The 19,731-nt window shown below is 40.4% G+C and overlaps 1 protein-coding gene across 1 annotated transcript in view; it reads left to right on the top strand.

Moving 5' to 3' along the window:
• The window catches only part of si:ch211-195o20.7 (cytospin-B), a 36,947-nt gene that overhangs the window by 11,271 nt on the left and 5,945 nt on the right, over positions 1 to 19,731 (top strand). Inside the window, exons 3-6 of the mRNA XM_007257597.4 lie at positions 536 to 988; positions 1,204 to 1,277; positions 16,037 to 16,419; positions 17,943 to 18,036. Of these exons, the coding sequence (XP_007257659.2) occupies positions 536 to 988; positions 1,204 to 1,277; positions 16,037 to 16,419; positions 17,943 to 18,036 (1,004 nt within the window). The remainder of the gene's footprint in view (positions 1 to 535; positions 989 to 1,203; positions 1,278 to 16,036; positions 16,420 to 17,942; positions 18,037 to 19,731) is intronic.

Here is a 19,731-nt window from a genome sequence, read left to right as displayed (position 1 = left end):
AACATTAAGCGACAAGAAATTATGTAATTAACTCTTGATTAGTTCAGCACAGCTGTTAACTGAAAGTCATTGAAGGTGACTCTACCTCATAAAGCTGACTGAGAAAATGCAGACAAGAAGCGCAAAGCTGAATCTAGGCAAGAGTACTTTGAATCTAGTGGTACTTTGAAGAATCTAAAATATAAAACATATTCTGGTTTGTTAAATAATTCCATATGTTTTTTTTTTCATAGTTTGGATATCTTTTAGTATTAATCTACAATGAAGAAATAATTTAAATAATGAGAAACCACTGAATTTAAAGCATGTCTAAACTTTTGACTGGTACTGTACTTTCAGTTACTGTTTTTAAATAGAAATCAGTAAACCAAATCAAATTAGTGTTCACACCAAAAAAAAAACATGCACTCACACACATATAGATGCACATACAGATTTTTTTCATTTAAATGGAAACATCTAAACCAATTCAGCCAGCCAGTGACTTATTTACTCCTGTAGGTCCTCTAATTGTCTTGTGTCCTTCCACCCACAGTTTCTCCCACTGACCCATTCCAGACTCCGCCCGGCTCTCCCCTCATGCTCATTTTACCCCCCAAAACACACCCTCTCTCCAGCACTGACCACTCTAACCCCTCCCTCACGCCTGATGGGACATTCTGCCCTGTGATTGGCCCTGGCGACTGTCCGTCATCAGAAAAAGTAACAAGTGAAAAGCTCAAGACCCCTGTGTCCCCCAACAAGACTAACAGCCCTCCCATAAGCCCATGCAGACAACTGAGTCTGCAGGACAGCAAGGAGAGTACCACTGAAACCACGCCCACATCAACATCACCCACCGCAGCCACGCCCACACCAGCCTCACCTGTGGTGTCTTCTCTCACAGTCGGCAGGGTGTGTGAAGGGGTGATAGAGCCGGAGCTTCTGCAGGAGTGTGTGCTCGCTTTGGGCGTCAACTGTACGGAGGAGCATTCACACACACTCACAGGTGAATAACACACACACAGACTTATGTATTCATATTTACATTTGAAGTTTAGTAAGTAGAATGAAAACATAACAACATAACTGTAATAATAATATTGCTATTAGTAACGTTGTAGTAATAAATAATAATAACAAAATTATATATATTTTTGATTATACACTGCTTTATAATGTTTTTTTTTTTTTTTTTTGTGTGTGTGTGTGTGTCTGTGGTAGATCTGTTGAGATGTTTCCTGACAGAAAGAACACAGATGAAGAAGGAGATAAGGAGTCTGAAAGAAAAAATGGAGGTAGGGTAAACGCATAATTGCCCATGATTAGTGCAATAATTTTTAATGCACTCTATGGGCCCTATCCTACACCCTGTCCAAGGTGTGATGCTATGCTCTGTGCTATCTTACACCCTGTCATCAGTCTATTTTACGCCTTGTGCATGCGCCGTTAAAATAGCATCTGAGTTTAGGAATAAATCTACACTGATGGGTGTGGTGGTCTAAAAGTGAGGTGTGTTCAGGTAAATCTCTGGCACAGCAAAAGCAGTTTAGCTATAACGCACTAAAGATCTGAATCTGTAAAGCTCTGAGGCTGTAAAACTCTGAAGGACTAAAGCTGTAAACTGAGCTGTAAATGTCTGAAGCTGTAAAGATCTGAAGGTGTAAGATGTAAACCTCTATGCATTAAAGCTATAAATCTCTTTTTCATAGCTCTGAAACGCTAAAGCTGTAAAGTTCTGAAGCTGTAAAGTTATGAATCTTTTAAGTAGTAAAGCTCTGAAACTCTGAAGCTGTAAAATTCCAAAGATGTAAAGTTCTAAAGATGTAAATCTCTGGAGCTCTGAAGCTGTAAAGCTCTAAAGATGTAAAGCTCTGGAACTCTGAAGCTGTAAAGCTCTAAAGATGTAAAGCTATAAAGATGTAAAGCTCGGAAGCTATAAGGCTCTGGAACTCGAAAGATGTAAAGCTCTAAAGATGTAAAGCTCGGAAGCTGTTAGGCTCTGGAACTCTGAAGCTGTAAAGCTCTAATGATGTAAAGCTCTAAAGATGTGAAGCTCTAAAGATGTAAAGCTCTAAAGATGTGAAGCTCTAAAGATGTAAAGTTTTAAAGATGTAAAGCTCTAATGATGTAAAGCTCTAAAGATGTGAAGCTCTAAAGATGTAAAGCTCTAAAGATGTGAAGCTCTAAAGATGTAAAGTTTTAAAGATGTAAAGGTCTAAAGATGTGAAGCTCTAAAGATGTAAAGCTCTAAAGATGTAAAGTTTTAAAGATGTAAAGCTCTAAAGATGTAAAGCTCTAAAGATGTGAAGCTCTAAAGATGTAAAGTTTTAAAGATGTAAAGTTTTAAAGATGTAAAGCTCGGAAGCTGTAAGGCTCTGGAACTCTGAAGCTGTAAAGCTCTAATGATGTAAAGCTCTAATGATGTAAAGCTCTAATGATGTAAAGCTCTAAAGAGGTGAAGCTCTAAAGATGTGAAGCTCTAAAGATGTAAAGCTCGGAAGCTGTAAGGCTCTGGAACTCTGAAGCTGTAAAGCTCTAATGATGTAAAGCTCTAATGATGTAAAGCTCTAATGATGTAACTCTCAATTTGTAAAATTTTAAAACACTGAAGCTCTAAAGCTGTTTGATTCTGAAGCAGTAAAGTTCTAAAGACCTACAGCTCTGAAGCGGTAAAGTTCTAAAAATCTAAAGCTTTAAAGAGCTAAAGCTTTGACGCAGTAAAGCTCTGGAACTGTGAAGCTGTACAGCTCTACAATTCTGAAGCTGTAAAACTCTGAAGCTATAAAGCTGTTTGATTCTGAAGCAGTAAAGCTCTGCAAATCTAAAGCTCTGAAGATCTTAAGCATTAAAGCTCTAAAGCAGTATAGCTTTGAAGATCTAAAGCTCTGAAACTGTATTGCTCCAAATGTCTAAAGCTCTGAGCTGAAAAGCCTTAAAGCTGAATGAGTCTGAAGCTATTAAGTGAGTAAGCTAGTAAGTGACTAAGCTGTAAACGATGCTCTGTAAAAAAAATCTAAAGCTGTAAAGCTCTGCACTCTCATATTATCACACAGTTGTTTACAGAACCTTTCCTGGGAAGCTTGTTAGCGAAGGTCCAGCTCTCTGCTTTTCTAAAGGACGCCTGAGGTTCTTGTATTCCCTCCTGGCTGAGCTCCAGCTGACCCTCGCGTGCAGGATGGACAGGGTGATAAGGGGCTCTATATTTAGCGCTCTTCTGCTGCAGGAGCTTCAGCCTCGCTCTGGTGGTGAGGAAACCTCGGCAGAAGTGCAGGTCAGAGGTCAGAGTAGGGGTGGGCCCGATTGTCATGTCCGGAAGAGACTTATGGGATGTGCGTCCGAAATAAAGACAGGCTTATTTTCCATGTGTGTGTGTGTGTGTGCGTGGTCTCTGCAACAGATTGTTTGCATGATAGAGAGGGGCTATCAGGACTGGACGCCGACTGGCATCAAACAGACTGATCAAAGAGAGCAGTGTTTAGATGATGAGAGTGAAAGAGAGAGAGGTAGAGGGAGAGAGAGAGAGATAAGGAGAGAAGGACTGAGAGAGGGAGAAATAGAGAGAGATAAAAAGAAAGAAAGGCAGCACTCAGTGTTGGTTCTGCATTCCTCAGAGGCTTGCTGAGATGCCTGTTGTTTTCCAAGTGGGAGTGTCTTTCTCTCTCTCTCTCTGTCTCTCTTCCATTCTCTCTCTCTCTATATCTGTCTCTCTCTTTTTCTTCTCAACTAATTTCCTGTCCACCCCCTTTCTTAGAGCTGTGACCCACCCTAGTGTGTGTGTGTGTGTGTGTTTGTAATTGCGGTATCTGTCTCTCATCCCCTCACTGACCTGGAGAGATCGGCATCACCCCTGTGCTTCTTCCTGGCTTCCTTCCTGGTCCTGTAAAGCTCACAGCAATGTTCCAACCAAAAAAACTTCTTAAGGGCAATTTACACAAACTACAATTTTTTCAGACATAAAAATCAGATGCGATTCTTACTGTAGTGGAACCTTCACACCAACTCTGATGTGTTTTTGCTTTCTCGGTTCTGTAAACATGGCTTAACCCCACATGGCTGTGTGGTGTTCATATTTTTGTTACTTGTTTACTTTGTTACTTGTATTAAATTCAGCAAAATTAAGCAATTTTACATTAAAATGCTTTACACATGCTTGCTTCACCTAAATTGCAAGCAATGTAAACAGCTTACATGGTTAATATTTGCCCTTTACCTTTGTTATGTTACATTTCTTTTAAAAAGTGCTACTCTTTTTTTATTCGTTTTTTAATAAAATGTAAAAGAAAATGAATTTAACTCAAGATATGAGTAGAACATTTGTTTAGTTTCAAATTTACAAATAAAGCAATGTTTATTAGCCCTTGGCCAAACATACTGTATTTAATATAAATGTGTAGGGGGGGTTTATTTGTTTTCTGCTTCTTTTACCTGCTCTTTAATTTCCTCCTCCACGTGAGAGAGCACTAATCAGCCAGAGAGACATTTGCAGTTACAGTACCAGTCAAAACTTGGAAGACACCATAAATTCAGTTGTGTTGATTATTTTAAAATGTTCCTGCAGTGCAGATTAATACTTAAGTCATCCAAACTATAAAGATATGCATAAAAAAGATATGCAATTCATTTTTTGTATTTTAGATTCTTCAAAGTAGTACCTCTTTCTTAGATGACAGTTTTCAGAGGTGGGTATTGTCAGCCTGTAGGCTGCTGCTAAGCCTGGTTAGTACTGCTTAAGCAGCATTAGCACTAGCTACTAACTGTGCTAAGCGCTAGCTCTTTCGCTGTTTAGAGGTGAGTATTGTCAGCCTGTAGCCTGCTGCTAAACCCAGCTAGCATTCTGGAACATTATTAGCATTAGCCACTAACCGTATTCTTTAGCCCTTCAGAGGCCTGCTGCTAACCCCGGCTAGCACTGTTGGAGCAGCATTAGCATTAGTGTAGATTAACATCCAGCGCTCGTTTAACTTTAAAATATATATATATTTTTTAATAATTACAGTTTTGTTTACTTAATTTAGCTTTATTTGACTTAGGAACTAAACATACTGTAAATGGACAGGAGGAGGAGAACTGAACAGAATGCTGGCTGTAAGCTGCTTTGGTTGTGATGAAGAAGAGCAGGGTGATTGTTGTTATAGACAGTGCTGTGTTGTGCAACTGCATGCTTGAGGGAGGGGAAGAGTGATATAGAGAGTAAGAGTGAGAGAGAGACTGAGAAAGAGAGAGAGAGTGATATAGTGTGTGGGGAGACAGGAATTTCTTTTCAGCTGTAGAGAGGACAAATCTTTTTTGTTTGGATTGAGGGGGAAGTCAGCATAGAGTGACCTACCGGCTAACTCACTAACTCTGTATATATGTGTGTGTGTGTGTGTGTGTGTGTGTGTGTGTGTTTCTGTCTGTCTGTGTGTCCACTGAACCCTGCTGGTTGAACTGAACAGGCTGTTCAGTAGTGTGTGGACGTTCCACTGTTCCCCTTCCCAGTGCCTCTGGGACTATCGGAGACCAAATACACACTGTTTCTCTTTCTCTGTCTCCCTCACTTCCCTTCAACCACACACACACACACCCACACACACTCAGACTTTAAAGTGAGTCAGTGTTAAAAGCTTTCTCCAGTTCGGTGGCTGGCCGACACTAGAGCCTGACCAATATGACTGATATTGATTTTAGAGCACTGAATATTCTTTACATTACATTATATTTGGCAGACGCTTTTGTCCAAAGCGTAAATATTCATTTACAATGTAGAAAAAAAAAATCCTGTAATATCAGACAGTGTAATATTAAGTCATATACCTATTTTCATACATATGGTGCACCATATTATAAAATGCATTAAGCAGGTCTTGCCGCCGGGTGGTGGTAGTGGGGGTAGCTTTACTAAGTTAAGTAAAGCTAAGCTAAGTAAACAAAACTGTTAAATTCTTAAAAAAAGACTTTCTTTCAAAGTCAAACAAGTGCTGGATGTTAATCTACACAGATCTCTCTCCTAAAAACTGTTTTTATTTCAGTAAATGAAGGGCTTCCGTTTACTTAGAGTAAGCTTAGATTCCTAAATGTCTCCAGCACTAAGGCTGGAGCATTAGCGATAGCCGCTAACTGCTAGTGCTATGCTACACTGAGGAACCCTGAGTGTTCCTGTATTGGGTGATATTAGCTAGCGGCTTATACAGTTCAAACAGTATTTTAACAGTCTACCAGTAACAGCACTGACAGTACAATCCTGTGATAACACAAAAAAAGTAAATACTGTAACATCAGGCCAACTCAGGGCCAACACCTGCACCTCAGCAACAAAGTATGGAGGGAGCTTACTCTTACAGCCTACAACACAGAGGCTTGACAGATCTACTTAGTATGTAAAACTCAAACACACACACACACCCAGGATGCAAATATATAGTATCAGAAACCAATTAGAAATTTGTGTTTTATGAACCAAAGAAGAGCATTGCTCTCTGGAAAGCCTTTTTTTCTTCAACATTTTTAAATCTTCAGTGTAAAGTTTTCTAAACTCATTTTATTGAAGTGTACTCTCCTGGAGGTTCACTCAACATGATAGAATTAGTTAATCTGACTAAAACACAAAATCACTTTTTAGACTGTAATGTACCGTGTCTGGTTTTACAGCGCCTCCACTGTGTTCTCAGAGTTCTTTTCTCATTTATGATGCAGACTGCCAAAAATGTTGGGAATCTTGGAAACTGCAGACTTTCATCAGTTCTAAGTTCAGTGTCTGGAACACATTAAAGTGTCGAGTCATTTCTGAGGAACCTTTTGGATGGAAATCAAATGTACAGTGTTGCAGTCAGAACAGGCTTTGTTTAGTGTCTGGAGTTTGCTATGCTTTTAGTGAAGAAACCTCACTAGTTAGCGCCGAAACGAACAAAAGTATAGGGACGGCTGAACAATCAGTTTGTATTTTGAAATGATGGGTATTAAAAAGAGTCAATCCTGCTTTTGTGTGAGTTACTGGCTCTACTGTCCAGGTAAAACTTTCTACTAGGTTATGTAACATTGCAGTGAGGATTTGATTGCATTTAGCAATCAGTAATAATTATTCCCAACACACTAACTCATCCCAGTCAGTGCTGGATAGAGCACCATCATTCCAGAGAACACGATTCCTATTCTATTGGCAGTACTTGCCTTTCTTTCCATATCTGAAAAGTTGTGAGGGTGTTAATATTCCTAGAATTCAAAGTGTCACATGTTTACCAGAAAAAAAATCATAAAAGGCCTTCCCACCCACAGTGGACAGTTGGTGGTAATGATTGTGGCTGGCTGCCTCTGGCTAGAATTGTCCAAATCTTTTTATTACCATATTACCATAATTTTTGCACTCTAAGGCGCACTTAAAATCCTTTAATTTACCCAAAATTGTCAGCGCAACTTATAATGCATTACCTCCTAAGTGCTAGCTCTTGCCGTTCATAGGTGAGTTTTATCAACCTGTAGCCTGCTGCTAACCCCGGCTAACACTTCTGGAGCAGCATTAGCATTGCCTGCTAACAGCACTAAGTGCTAGAGCTTTTTTGCCATTCAGACGCGAGTATTATCGGCCTGTAGCTTACCACTGTTCCTGTCTAGTGTTGCATAATGTGCCTTATAATCCAGTTCGCCTTATGTATGAAAATAGACTGGAAAATTTTTATATTTTACCTAAAACCAAGTTATACATAAAGCAATGGTAATACCCACTTAATAATTCTCAGCAATTTACACTATAGGCTCATGGGATTGATTATTTGCATAATGGGCATGTCCCCCCAACCCTTACTCTACTTACCATCAGTGTGTATTCTTTTCCACCAGGGCTTGTTCAGTTATATTTGATAGAATGTTAGACTGCCTGGCTCCAGTGTTGTAGGCAAAAAGAATTAGTTACCATTTCCTCTGTGCTGGATTAATTTAGTGAAAAATAGGCTGTCGGAACAGAAGCGAATTTTTTTTTCTCTGAAAAACGAATAGTTATTTTTGGTCGAGTTAGGGCTAGGAAACATATTAGTTTCCTAGTTTCCTAAAAAAAAATATGCCAGGAGCCAGTACAAAAGATGTACTTCTTGTGTGATGTGTTACTGAAAGATGCTAGGTAAACTTTAATGTTGACTTTAACAGAGTCCTGCAGGTTCTTAAAAAGTCTTAAAATGTCTTAAATTAAATTAAAAATTAAATTAAAATCCATGTAAGTTAAGTCTTAAATTGTCTTAAATTTACTGTAAATTTAGATTTCGCTACATTACCGGGAAAAGAACTAAGGTTAGCGGGGAGCTAGCTAACACAGTTACGCTAGAAGCGATTTAGATACATTACCAGGAAAAAAACTAAGGTTAGCGGAGAGCTAGCTAACATAATAACGTTACGGGCGAGTTAGCTACATTACTGGAGAAAAAACTAAAGTTAGCAGCAAGCTAGCTGACATTAGCGGTGAGCTAAATAACATACAATAAATTATTTTCTACTAAAGAAAATATGACTACATTTTTGGGTCTTAAATTATATTTATTGCGGTCTAAAAAAGGTCACACTTAAAATCAGCAAATTAATCTCACAGGGAGTTTATTTAAAATGTGCAAAAAAATGCTGTGTGGCATGATTAGCATGTTGCTAAGCTTCAATTACTTTACAAACTAACGTTAGTTTGAGGGGACAGTTTGTCACCAGTGAGAACTGGGGAAGCTTTTATTTCACATTTGCACTGACAGAAGCCCAGACCAACCTATATCACTAACACACACACACACATTCACACACACACACACACACACACACACACACACACACATCCTGTTTCGCGGGCTATAGAGGATATGTTCACTCAAAACAGTAGTATTTACTCAGGCACACCACAGCAAAAGACAAGGGAGTCATTCTGTGTGTGTGTGTAGGTGAGTGGGTGGTCATCCTCAGCCACAGAACAGCCCCCCTCCCACCTTCATCCATTGAGGATCAGTTCCAGATGGGCGGCGGTGATTTCCAGGAAAACACTCTTTCCCCGGATCTATCTGGAATAAGTTTACATAGAAAATTAGGCTTTTGTTTCAGATTGGACTGAACAGATGTGTGTGTGGGTGTGTGTGTATTCATATATTGTGCATTTGTATACATACACATATTGTGTTGTTTTACAGATATCGATAAGGCATGTCTTGGATTGTTAGTTGTTCGCTCTATATTGTCTTGGCTTGAATGTACACTGACTGTAATAGGGGAGAATGGCATCTCTGTTGGTGCACTATATATCTCTGGTGGAGCTGCACAAGGCCACTCTCTTCAGAACTGTGTAATGCTGTGTTATCTGAGTCATATTAGTGTAAAATCCTGTGAGATTACCCTCTCTGAGCTTGCCAACAAATACATGTGTACAGTGTGTCCATAAGGGGTCGCAGATGGCTTATGACTCTAATGATTAAAAGCAAAATTCTAAAAATGTAAAAGTTTTTCTTTCTGATCTGAGAGAGACAGAAATGAAGAGAGGGTAAAGATAGATTGTATTAGTGATAAATTAATTATTTAATTTTCTGGCAGCAGTGGAGATAAAAGTAAAAATTTCCCCACATTTTCTGCCACTGCTAGTGCCAAATAATGCATTTTCTATTTACTGTATTTTTTTTTTAATATATATATATTTTGTTGTGGTTGTGAAAAGTTTGACACTCATATACAGTACCAGTCAAATGTTTCTGGAGGTGCTGAACAATAGTTGCTGCTTTTCTTTCATACTGTGAAGCTCCAGCTCATCCCTAATCACCTCAATTCACCATCTCAGTTCAACAGGTTTAGGTCAGTAGATTGTGGAGGACAAACCTTTTTTTTACTATTTAATACATAATTCCATATGTTTCCCTCAGAAATCAATATTTGGTGGAATAACCGTGGTTTTAATCACAGTTTTCATGCATCTTGGCTTGTCCTCCTCCACCAGTCTTACACATTGCTTTTGGATAACTTTATGCTGCTTTACTCCTGGTGCAAAAATTCAAGCAGTTCAGTTTGGTGGTTTGATGGCTTGTGATCATCCATCTTCCTCTTGATTATATTCCAGATGTTGTCCAAAGCTGTGTATCTGCATAACCACAGTAATTGTTTGTAAAATTACAGAAATTCTTAGAATAGAAGGGGGAAATGGTTAGGAAAAGAGGACAGGAAAAGGGGCAATAGATGGACAGATAAAGAGATATAGAAAGCGAGAGAAATAGAAAGGGGGAGGAGAGAGACATAGCAGGGTGGAGAGTGAGAGGGAGGGAGAATATGGAAAGGACTTAAATCTCTAATATGACTCTCATCTGTCTCAGGGTGTGTGTGTGTAGTTTATCTGTGTGAGTTTGGGTGCGGTGTTTCCTGAGTTTTCCCAGTCCGCCGGAGCACTCGCCTCCAAATGATCACACACACGTGTGCACACACACCCATACACACACACTGTCCACCAACCCAAGTATTTCCAGTTCATTCTGTATGTAAACACATGTATTACATGTGTGTTTGTGTGTTCTTTGTAGATCTGAGAGTTTAATGAATGTTTAGAGATAACAGCTGGACTCTACCATCTCGTTTAGGTGTTGTGTGAATGTGTGTGTGTGTGTGTGTGTGTGTGTGTGTGCAATAATCAGCTGCAGCTGTGGTGTGAAGGATGTGGGTCAGTTGATGAGTCTCTTAGACTAAGATACTCTCTCTCTCCTTCCTTCCTCTCTGTCCATCATCATCATTGCTCCCTCCTCCAGTGCAAGCTGCCCAAGCAGCAGGGACATTTATAACCCCACACAGAGCAGCAGGGACATTTATAACCCCACACAGACCATCAAGGACAGTGATAACGCCACAAAGAGCAGCAGGGACAAAATAAATGCCACTGGAAACAGCAGGGACAGTAATAACCCAACACAGAGCAGCAGAGACAGAACAAACCCTACTGGAAGCAGTAGGACATTTTAAACCCCACACAGAGCAGCAGAGACAGAATTAACCCCACGCAGAGCAGCAGATATATTTGTAACCCCACACAGAGCAACAGGGGCATTTATAACCCCGCACAGAGCAGCAGGGGCATTTATTATCCGAGACAGAGCAGCAAGGACAGTAATAAAAGCACACAGAGCAGCAGGAACAAGTGGAAGCAGCAGGGACTGTAATATCCCAACACAGAGCAACGGGGACAGTAATACCGCCACACAGAGCAGCAGGGACAAAATAAATGCCACTGGAAGCAGCAGGGACAGTAATAACCCAACACAAAGCATCAAGGACAGTAATAACGCCACACAGAGCAGCAGATACAGAACAAACCCTACTGGAAGCAGTAGGACATTTTAAACCCCACACAGAGCAGCAGAGACAGAATTAACCCCACGCAGAGCAGCAGATATATTTGTAACCCCACACAGAGCAACAGGGGCATTTATAACCCCGCACAGAGCAGCAGGGGCATTTATTATCCGAGACAGAGCAGCAAGGACAGTAATAAAAGCACACAGAGCAGCAGGGACAAGTGGAAGCAGCAGGGACTGTAATATCCCAACACAGAGCAACGGGGACATTTATAACCCCACACAGAGCATCAAGGACAGTAATACCGCCACACAGAGCAGCAGGGACAAAATAAATGCCACTGGAAGCAGCAGGGACAGTAATAACCCAACACAAAGCATCAAGGACAGTAATAACGCCACACAGAGCAGCAGAGAATGAACAAACTCTACTGGAAGCAGCAGGGACATTTATAACCCACACAGAGCAGCAGAGACAGATCAAACCCTACTAAAAGCAGCAGGGACATTTATAACCCCACACAGAGCAGCAAGGACAGAACAAACCCTACGGGAAGCAGCAGCGACATTTATAACCCCACACAGAGCAGCAGAGACAGAATTAACCCCACACAGAGCAGTAGAGATATTTATAGCCCCACACAGAGCAACAGGGGCATTTATAACCCCACACAGAGCAGCAGGGGCATTTATAACCCCACACAGAGCAGCAGGGGCATTTATTACCCTAGACAGAGCACCAAGGACAGTAATAAAAGCACACAGAGCAACAATGACAATAATAACCCCACACAGAGCAGCAGAGACAGTTATAAGCCCACCAAGAAGCAGGATGGACAGTAATAACCCCACATAGGCCAACAGGGTTAGTAATTACCCCACACAGAGCAGCTAGGACATTTATAACACCACACAGAGCAGCAGATATACTAATACCCCTACTCAGAGCAGTTGGGACATAGGCTGTTGCTTGGTGGTTTATATGGTGTCTTTGATTGTTACTACAGTGTTGTCTGTTGTACTGTTAAATATGACCATTTGGGTGTAAATAGGGTATTTATGTCATTGTAACATAAGGAGTGTGCACGTTTTTGCACCCCATTCATTTTTTATGGAAACAAATTATATAAAAAAACACATGCTACATTTTATTAATATTAATATTATTTGGTAATAAAATAATGTATGATGATGTTTCATTGTGTTTAATATTGGTTAGTATATTATTCTAGGTGGTTCCTATGTGGTTCTTTGAAGGTTAGTGTGTGTTGCTTTTTATCTGTCAGCTCCCGATTTAGATCTGTTTTTATTGAGCAATTCACCTACTGCATGGACATGCCTGAAAAAAAGGTAAACACACATTTCTGCTGTGTGTGAGAGTGTGTTAACCTGAAACCTGAAGATGATTCAAATGCTTTTCTGATTTTCTGAAACTGATTTTAGTATTCTTAGTATATTTGTTTAAATAACCATTATCATTTGATCCTAAAAATCACACTAAACACAATAATGAGTAACACTAAATTCAAGGAGTGACACAATTCACTTAATAATAAATCAATTAAATTGACATTACTCAAAGAGTGTTCTTCATATCTAAACCTTAAATCTAGTATCCAGTCCTGGTAGGTGTGACACTAATTGTTTCCTTAATGTCCTGTAAAAACATAATGCAGCACAGTTTACTACTAGTAGATTTGTATTTGTAAAGTAGCAGGTAAAAAGGCAGCATTCAGCAAACAACTAATTTCATTGCCCATTGACAGCTTGGAGCAGTGCAACACTGATATTAACATATCTAGTAACATCTATTTGCATATTAGCATGTTCTTCCACCATCCCAACCTCAGTGTGTAGTAATTTCCTCCAGAGTACCTTCCCTTAGCTATATAGACTTTCTTTATGAGGTAAATGACTGCCTGATCCAGTGTTGTGGATACTAGAAGAAAGTTATTAAATTTATGTTGCTAAACTCCGATAATACTCACTTCTGAACGGCAGAAGAGCAAGCTCCTAGCACGGTTAGCGGCTAATGCTGCTCGAGCAGTGCTAGCTGGGGTAAGCCGCAGGCTGCATTCTGATATACTCATATGGCGTCACATCAATGTCAAAAGTCACGGGCGCAAAAAAACTGGTGAAAAAAAATAACCAGCGTGTTTTAACATTTTGCATGTGTAAATTAACTTCTCGTGAGCACAAATGTGAAACTAGCGAGCAAAAACAAGGGAATTGTGTGCACGCTTAAGAAAATGTTGCTCTCGAGCTTAATTTTTCTCCTCTAAGGTGCTTTTTTTTCCCTCACGCGCTGTGTGAATTACCTGCAGCAGCGGTTTCTGCTCGACTGAGTGTTTTGCGCTCAAGTTTTAAGGGGGTGGTTTTGACAGTTCCCTCAGCGAACGCTATAGGCTGATATGTCCAGGGTTCGTGATGGACCGCCTACCTCCACGAGCCGGAGGAGGGCGGGGAAAGAAGGACGGCAGGAGAGTTAGCTAGCTGGCTATGCTAACATCCAAACAGCTGGTTCTGTCTGCCCGGGTTTAGTCCTCGGAGCGACCCGCTCTGTCTGCCCGGGCTCTCGTCTGTAGCAAACGTCTCTCACCTGGAGAGATCGGGTTAGCGCCTAGAGCGACCGTCTCCCTGGGCGAACAGCACCAGTCGAGAGACAGTCACTACAGGCGAGAGCCCGGGCAACATTTTCTTCAGCGAGCACATGATTCCCTTGTTTTTGCTTGCTAGTTTCACATTTGTGCTTACAAGGAGTTCATTTACACGTGCAAAATGTTAAAACACGCTGGAGAACTAAACTAAAACTCCTGTATAACTCTGTACTTCAGCGGAGTGGCTTTACTGCTCCTTACAACCTGACTGGTTAAAATTCGTACATAAGGTGCAATGAATTATAAGGCGCAGTGGCGATTTTTGGGAAAATAGATTTTAAGTGCACCTTATAGTGTAAAAAATACAGTTAATATTCCAAAGCCAACTTTCAGTGATATTAAGAGTCAATTCCATTCCCTACAGACCTCCAAATTTCATGTTTCATTTCAGATTACTTTGAGAACTTTGGAATGTAGAGAGCTTCATGGAATGGGTTTCCAATATACTATATATTTGAGTGTAGGGTAATTGGGCCTGCCCTGGCCTGCAGCTTATGCAGACCACAGGCCCTTCCCTTCACATTCAGGGTGGCAGTAAGACTGTAGAATCTGCATGGAGCTTTAATTTTTCCAGCAAATCAAAACAACCGCAGAGATGCACTGAGGCGAGCTCTGCTGCCTTTCTCCAGCGTAAACTGGACTGAAAGCAGACGTCACTGTAGAAATCATGACAGAATAGACATGTCAGGACTTGGATCCATCCTGAAACCAGAATTTTCATGATTATAGATAACAGTGTCATTCAGTGTCAGATAACACATCAACAATCTGAGAGAGATCATCAGAGAGACATCTCAGTGAGTGAAAGTACAAGGTAGAGACATGTTGCTAAAAAAATGGGCCAGTGAGTAAAAGCATGAGGTACTGTAGGTGTTTCTAATAAAGTGGCCAGTGAGTGGAAGTATTAGGGAGGCGGGTATTTCTAATAAAGTTGTTATAGAGTGGAAGTATGAGGTATGGGAGGTGTTTCTAATAAAGTGGCCTGTCAGTGTTTTCTGTAAATGAATAAAGCTCCACTTCTGTGTAATCCTCAGATTTAGAGAGGAAGTAAATTGTACTGGGTTCTCGTGTCCTCTCTTGGCTCTGGTGGGATTCCTCATAAAGTATAACGGTGTGAGTAATACTCACTGCAGATGAGGCAATACAAAAGAATCATTCTGACAGATGGAGTCATAACAGGGATCATATGGCCATTACACATGTAGGGTTAACGTGCCAGTGAACAATCAGCTCCATCCTGTCTGTGTAATCTAATATAGCCACTAGACTATCAAACCAGCATCAACTGACCCAAGATCAGCCAGCTGACTTGGACAATCCAGACATCTATAAATCATGTTATGACTTTCCCACTGTAATGTATATCAGCCACAGCATGGATACAACATAGCAAAAAGTCCAGTACTGAATAAACTCCTACAGAGTTGCCTTCAAGGGTTTATATAGCTTCACACTATTTAGACATTGCCAGAGTCCCTTTTTAACTCACAGTTGTGTTTTACATTTGTATGAATGTATTAGAATAAGATAAAACAATCAATATGACTAACAATTGCTTATTCAAAGAAAGTCAGCTTACATTTCTGCCAGTCTGGTGTTTCTGTATATGTGGCCATCGTTTTGTCTTTTTTCATCGTTTTTTATTTATTTAAAAATGTCTAGTTGTGGTCCTTAAACTAATGCATCTAAACTCTTACCTCAGACTTGGTGATTTGGTGCTTGGGCAGTTTTACCACGTCGAAGCCCCACTATATCATCTGCACTATATCATAAAATCCGAAGCGAACAGTGCTTGCTTTGATCAGGGTTCTGCTGAGTCATGCTACCTTGTCAAACCATGCCTTTCTAGTGTAGTTTAAGTTCATGATCAACCGGAGATCCTATTTAAACCTATACTTACTTACTATACACAAGACAGCTAACGTTAACTAGCTGGAGTAAACAGAGCAGTGTCGGCTCTGCTGCAGCCCACCTTCAGCTCTGTCTGTGGGCAGTCCCGAGCCAAGGTGGCTTGGGTTAAGCAAGGTGGTTGCTATGATATTCCACATAGTTGCTACAGTCTTGCAATAAATTGAAGGCATTGTGCAGAATTTAACTCTTTATTGTGTATGTGTGTGTGTGTGTGTGTGTTTCCAGACAGAGCGCAGCGAGTGGCTGCAGTTCCAGTCCGACCTGCAGGTAGCGCTGGTGGTGGCAGACAGACTGAGAGCGGAGGCGGAGGAGGAATTAAGCATGCTCAGGGAGGCGCAGCAGGACTGGGAGAGGCAGCTGGCCGACACTCAGAAGGGCCAGAAAGAGGTGGAGGTGCAGATGGAGCGGCTAAAAGCGGAGCTGGAGCAGAGTAGGCAGAAGAAGAGCCAAGGGAAGGACACTCTCGGCCAACAGGGGGCGCTGCCTCCATCCCGGGGCAGAGAAAGAGGACCGGCAGATGGGGGCGTGAGGAGCACTGGGACAGGGGGGAGATGGAAAGAAGAGAGAGGGAGAGGAGAGAAAGAAACAGATACTACAGAAAGATCACGGTGAGTACTAATATTCACACTCAATGATTTACTTAACTTAAATCAGTCCGTGGCAAAAAAGCCTGGTGGCTCTGTGGATAAAGGATCTCCTCAGTCTGTCTGTTAAACAGGTCTGTGACACCAGCCCAATCCTACATTCATTATAAAGTTGTGCATGGAATGACTTCTGTCTGTCGCTCCTCAGTACTGTGTCTGTATGGAGGAGCTGCTGGATAAAACAGCTATTGGGCAAAGGCTTTGGGCACACACCACACAACAGCTTAGCAACCACCAAAGATCAGATAGCAACCACCTAAAAACACCATAGCTTTAGCAACTGCTTAGCCTAGCAACACCTCAGCAACCACCACATATGTGATGGCAACCACCTAGCAACCGCTTAACATCTTGCCAACCACCTGGAACACCTTATCAGCTGCCTAGCAACACCTTGTCAATAATTTTAGAAATAATAGCAACTACCTAGCAAATGCCTTAGCACCATAACACTTAAGCAACCACTTGAAAAACTTAGCAACTGCCTAGGAACACCTTGGCAACCACCTGTAATACCAAGCAGTACGCAAGCAATGACCACAGATTTGATAGCAACCACCTAGCAATAGCTCAGCAAAACCTTAACAAGCACCCGGAATTCCATAGCAACAACTTACAAACACATTAACAGCCACTTGGTAAATCATAGCAACAACATAGCACCCACTTAGCAATGATCTGGGATTCCATAGCAACCATGTACCCAAAGGTGTTTGGACACTGCTCTATTAGCCGTAGTTTAGCCAAATGTTTTTGCACTTTTTCATTTTGCCAAAGTTTTTGGGACATGGCTATATCAGACAAAGGTATTAGTATCCTATCATTTTAGCCAGAGGTTTTGGGACTTTAGCTTTGAGCCAGAACTTTTTGGACTTTAGCATTTAGCCAAAAGTTTTTGGGCTTCAGCTTTTAAGCAAAAGTTCCTTTTTTACTTTAGCATTTAGCCAATCGTTTTTGAGCTTTAGCTTTTAGCCAGACGTTTTTGAGCTTTAGCTTTTAGCCAGACGTTTTTTGCCCTTAGCATTTAGACAAAAGGTTTTGGGCTTTAGCTTCCAGCCAAAAGTTTTTAGACTTTAGCATTTAGCCAAAAGTCTTATTTACATTTAAATAGCTACTATTAACTGCTCACGTCTTAAGAAGAGGCAAAAGTGTGATTATTCGTGATTAATCATACAATACTGCTGTTATTAATTATTTTTTTAAAATATATTCTTTAATGCAAGCCCATAAAATAACTCCAAGCAGCCCCTCTCTGAAGTATGACCAGAAGCTAATGGAGTGTGACCAATGAGCAGTAGAGTTAGCGTGAATCATCTTTCTGGAATTAAATTAACTCCCACGGATCCGGCAGTGTGGAGAATGGTGTTCAGTGATTGTGAACGCTTCATTGTCTTGGTTTCATGGTGTTAAAGGGCAAATTTTGACTGGAACATCTTGTGGAAACACACCCACTCGCTAATTTCAAGGTGCATTCCGTCTTTCTGCAGAAGCCTGTCCCGACTTCCCTCAGACCCCCCCAGCACTGTGCTGAATGGTACATCCCAGACCTCCATAAAGTTTACTACAAAACCAGTCAGTAAGGTAAGGAGCTCCATTCTAATCTTAATTACTGTATTCAAGAGTTCTGTGTACTGAGGGTGGCACTAAAGTGGCAAAACTCGCTGCCCTTCTTATTGGAAATACAGTGGTATAAAAAATTGGGATTGCCCTAATCATTTTCATGATTTTCCTTTATAAATCGTTAGTTGTTCGGATCAGCAACTTCAGTTAAATATATCATATAGCAGATGAACACAGTGATATTTGAAAAGTGAAATGAAGTTTTTTGGATTTACAGAAAATGCGCAATAATTATTTAAATAAAATTAAGCAGGTGCATAAATTTGGTCACCCCAACAAAAAAATTCCATCAATATTTAGTAGGTCCTCCTTTTGCAGAAGTAACAGCTTCTAAACTCTTTCTATAGCTTCCAATGAGAGTCTGGCCTTTGGTTGAAGGTATTTTGGATCATTCTTCTTAATGAAACATCTCCAGTTCAGTCAGGTTTGATTTCAGGTTTCTGAGCCTGAACAGCCTGATTTAAATCACACCACAGATTTTCAATAATATTCAGGTCTGGGGACTGAGATGATCATTCTTCTCCTCTGCTTATCTGAGATTTTTCTTGGTCTGCCACTTTGAGCCTTAACTAGAACTGTGTCTGTGCTCTTCACAGTGGAAACTGACAGCTGAAATCTCTGATATAGTTTTTGTATCCTTCCTCTAAACCATAATGTTTGATCAATCTTTGTTTGCAGGTTATTTGAGAGTTGTGTGTTTTGAGGTCCCATGTTGCCATGTTTGCCAAGATGCAAAGAGGAGAAAACTTGCAACTGGCTCCTTAACCTTTTCTCATAATTGGATTTGTCTGTGTATTTAGGTCAATGGTTAATGAGTTTATTAAAAAAAATATGTTCCAATAATTAGTGTTAAAGATATTCAAATCAATAAAATAAAAAGAATGCCCAAATTTAGGAACCTGCCTAATTTTAGTTTAATTATTGCACACTTTCTGTAAATCCTATAAACTTCATTTCACTTCACAAATATCACTGTGTTCATCTGCTATATGATATATTTAACTGAAATTGCTGATCTGAACAAATAATGATTTTTAAAGAAAAATCATGAAAATGATCAGGGGTGCCCAAACTTTTTCATACCACTGCAGAATGTAGGAGTGCTTTGTTGGTGTTGAAGATAAACCTAGTTTCGTTTGAAAGTGTAAATTTTGCTTCTATAGTTTAGTTCTATTCATTCTATACAGGTAGTTTGGACAAGTATTAGAGCAGAACCCTCAGTGATCAGCGGAAGCAAGGAAAACTCCCTTCAAAGAAACTCTAGGAAAAACTAACACTCACATGTACCTTGTACTATCACATGTACTGTAACATGTACTATCAAGGCTAATATGTAAGGGGGGACCCATCCTCCTTTGGTCTATTTGTTTTTCTGATTCAATTTTGAATTCGGCATCCATATTCAGAAATGGGTCTGGGCTCTTCCATCTCTTCCATCTGGGTGAAGTTTTAGAGCTTCAAATGATACAGCAAAACGATATAAAGTTTAATTCCAGTAGCCATTACTCAAGTTAATTGTTCGTCTGGTTGTGTTGTCTTGACAAATGTTTTTGTAACGGGATGCTGACTTACATACTGTAAATAAAATTTAATTTCGGATATAAATCAACTAGCCTACAATATGTACCTACCGTCGTGGTAGTGAGTACTAGGGGT

This window comes from Astyanax mexicanus, chromosome 14 (genome assembly GCF_023375975.1).
Source record: "Astyanax mexicanus isolate ESR-SI-001 chromosome 14, AstMex3_surface, whole genome shotgun sequence".
Classification (NCBI taxonomy): Eukaryota; Metazoa; Chordata; class Actinopteri; order Characiformes; family Acestrorhamphidae; genus Astyanax; species Astyanax mexicanus.
The sequence above is the reverse complement of the archived record's forward strand: the minus strand, read 5'-3'. Positions and strand labels throughout refer to the sequence as shown.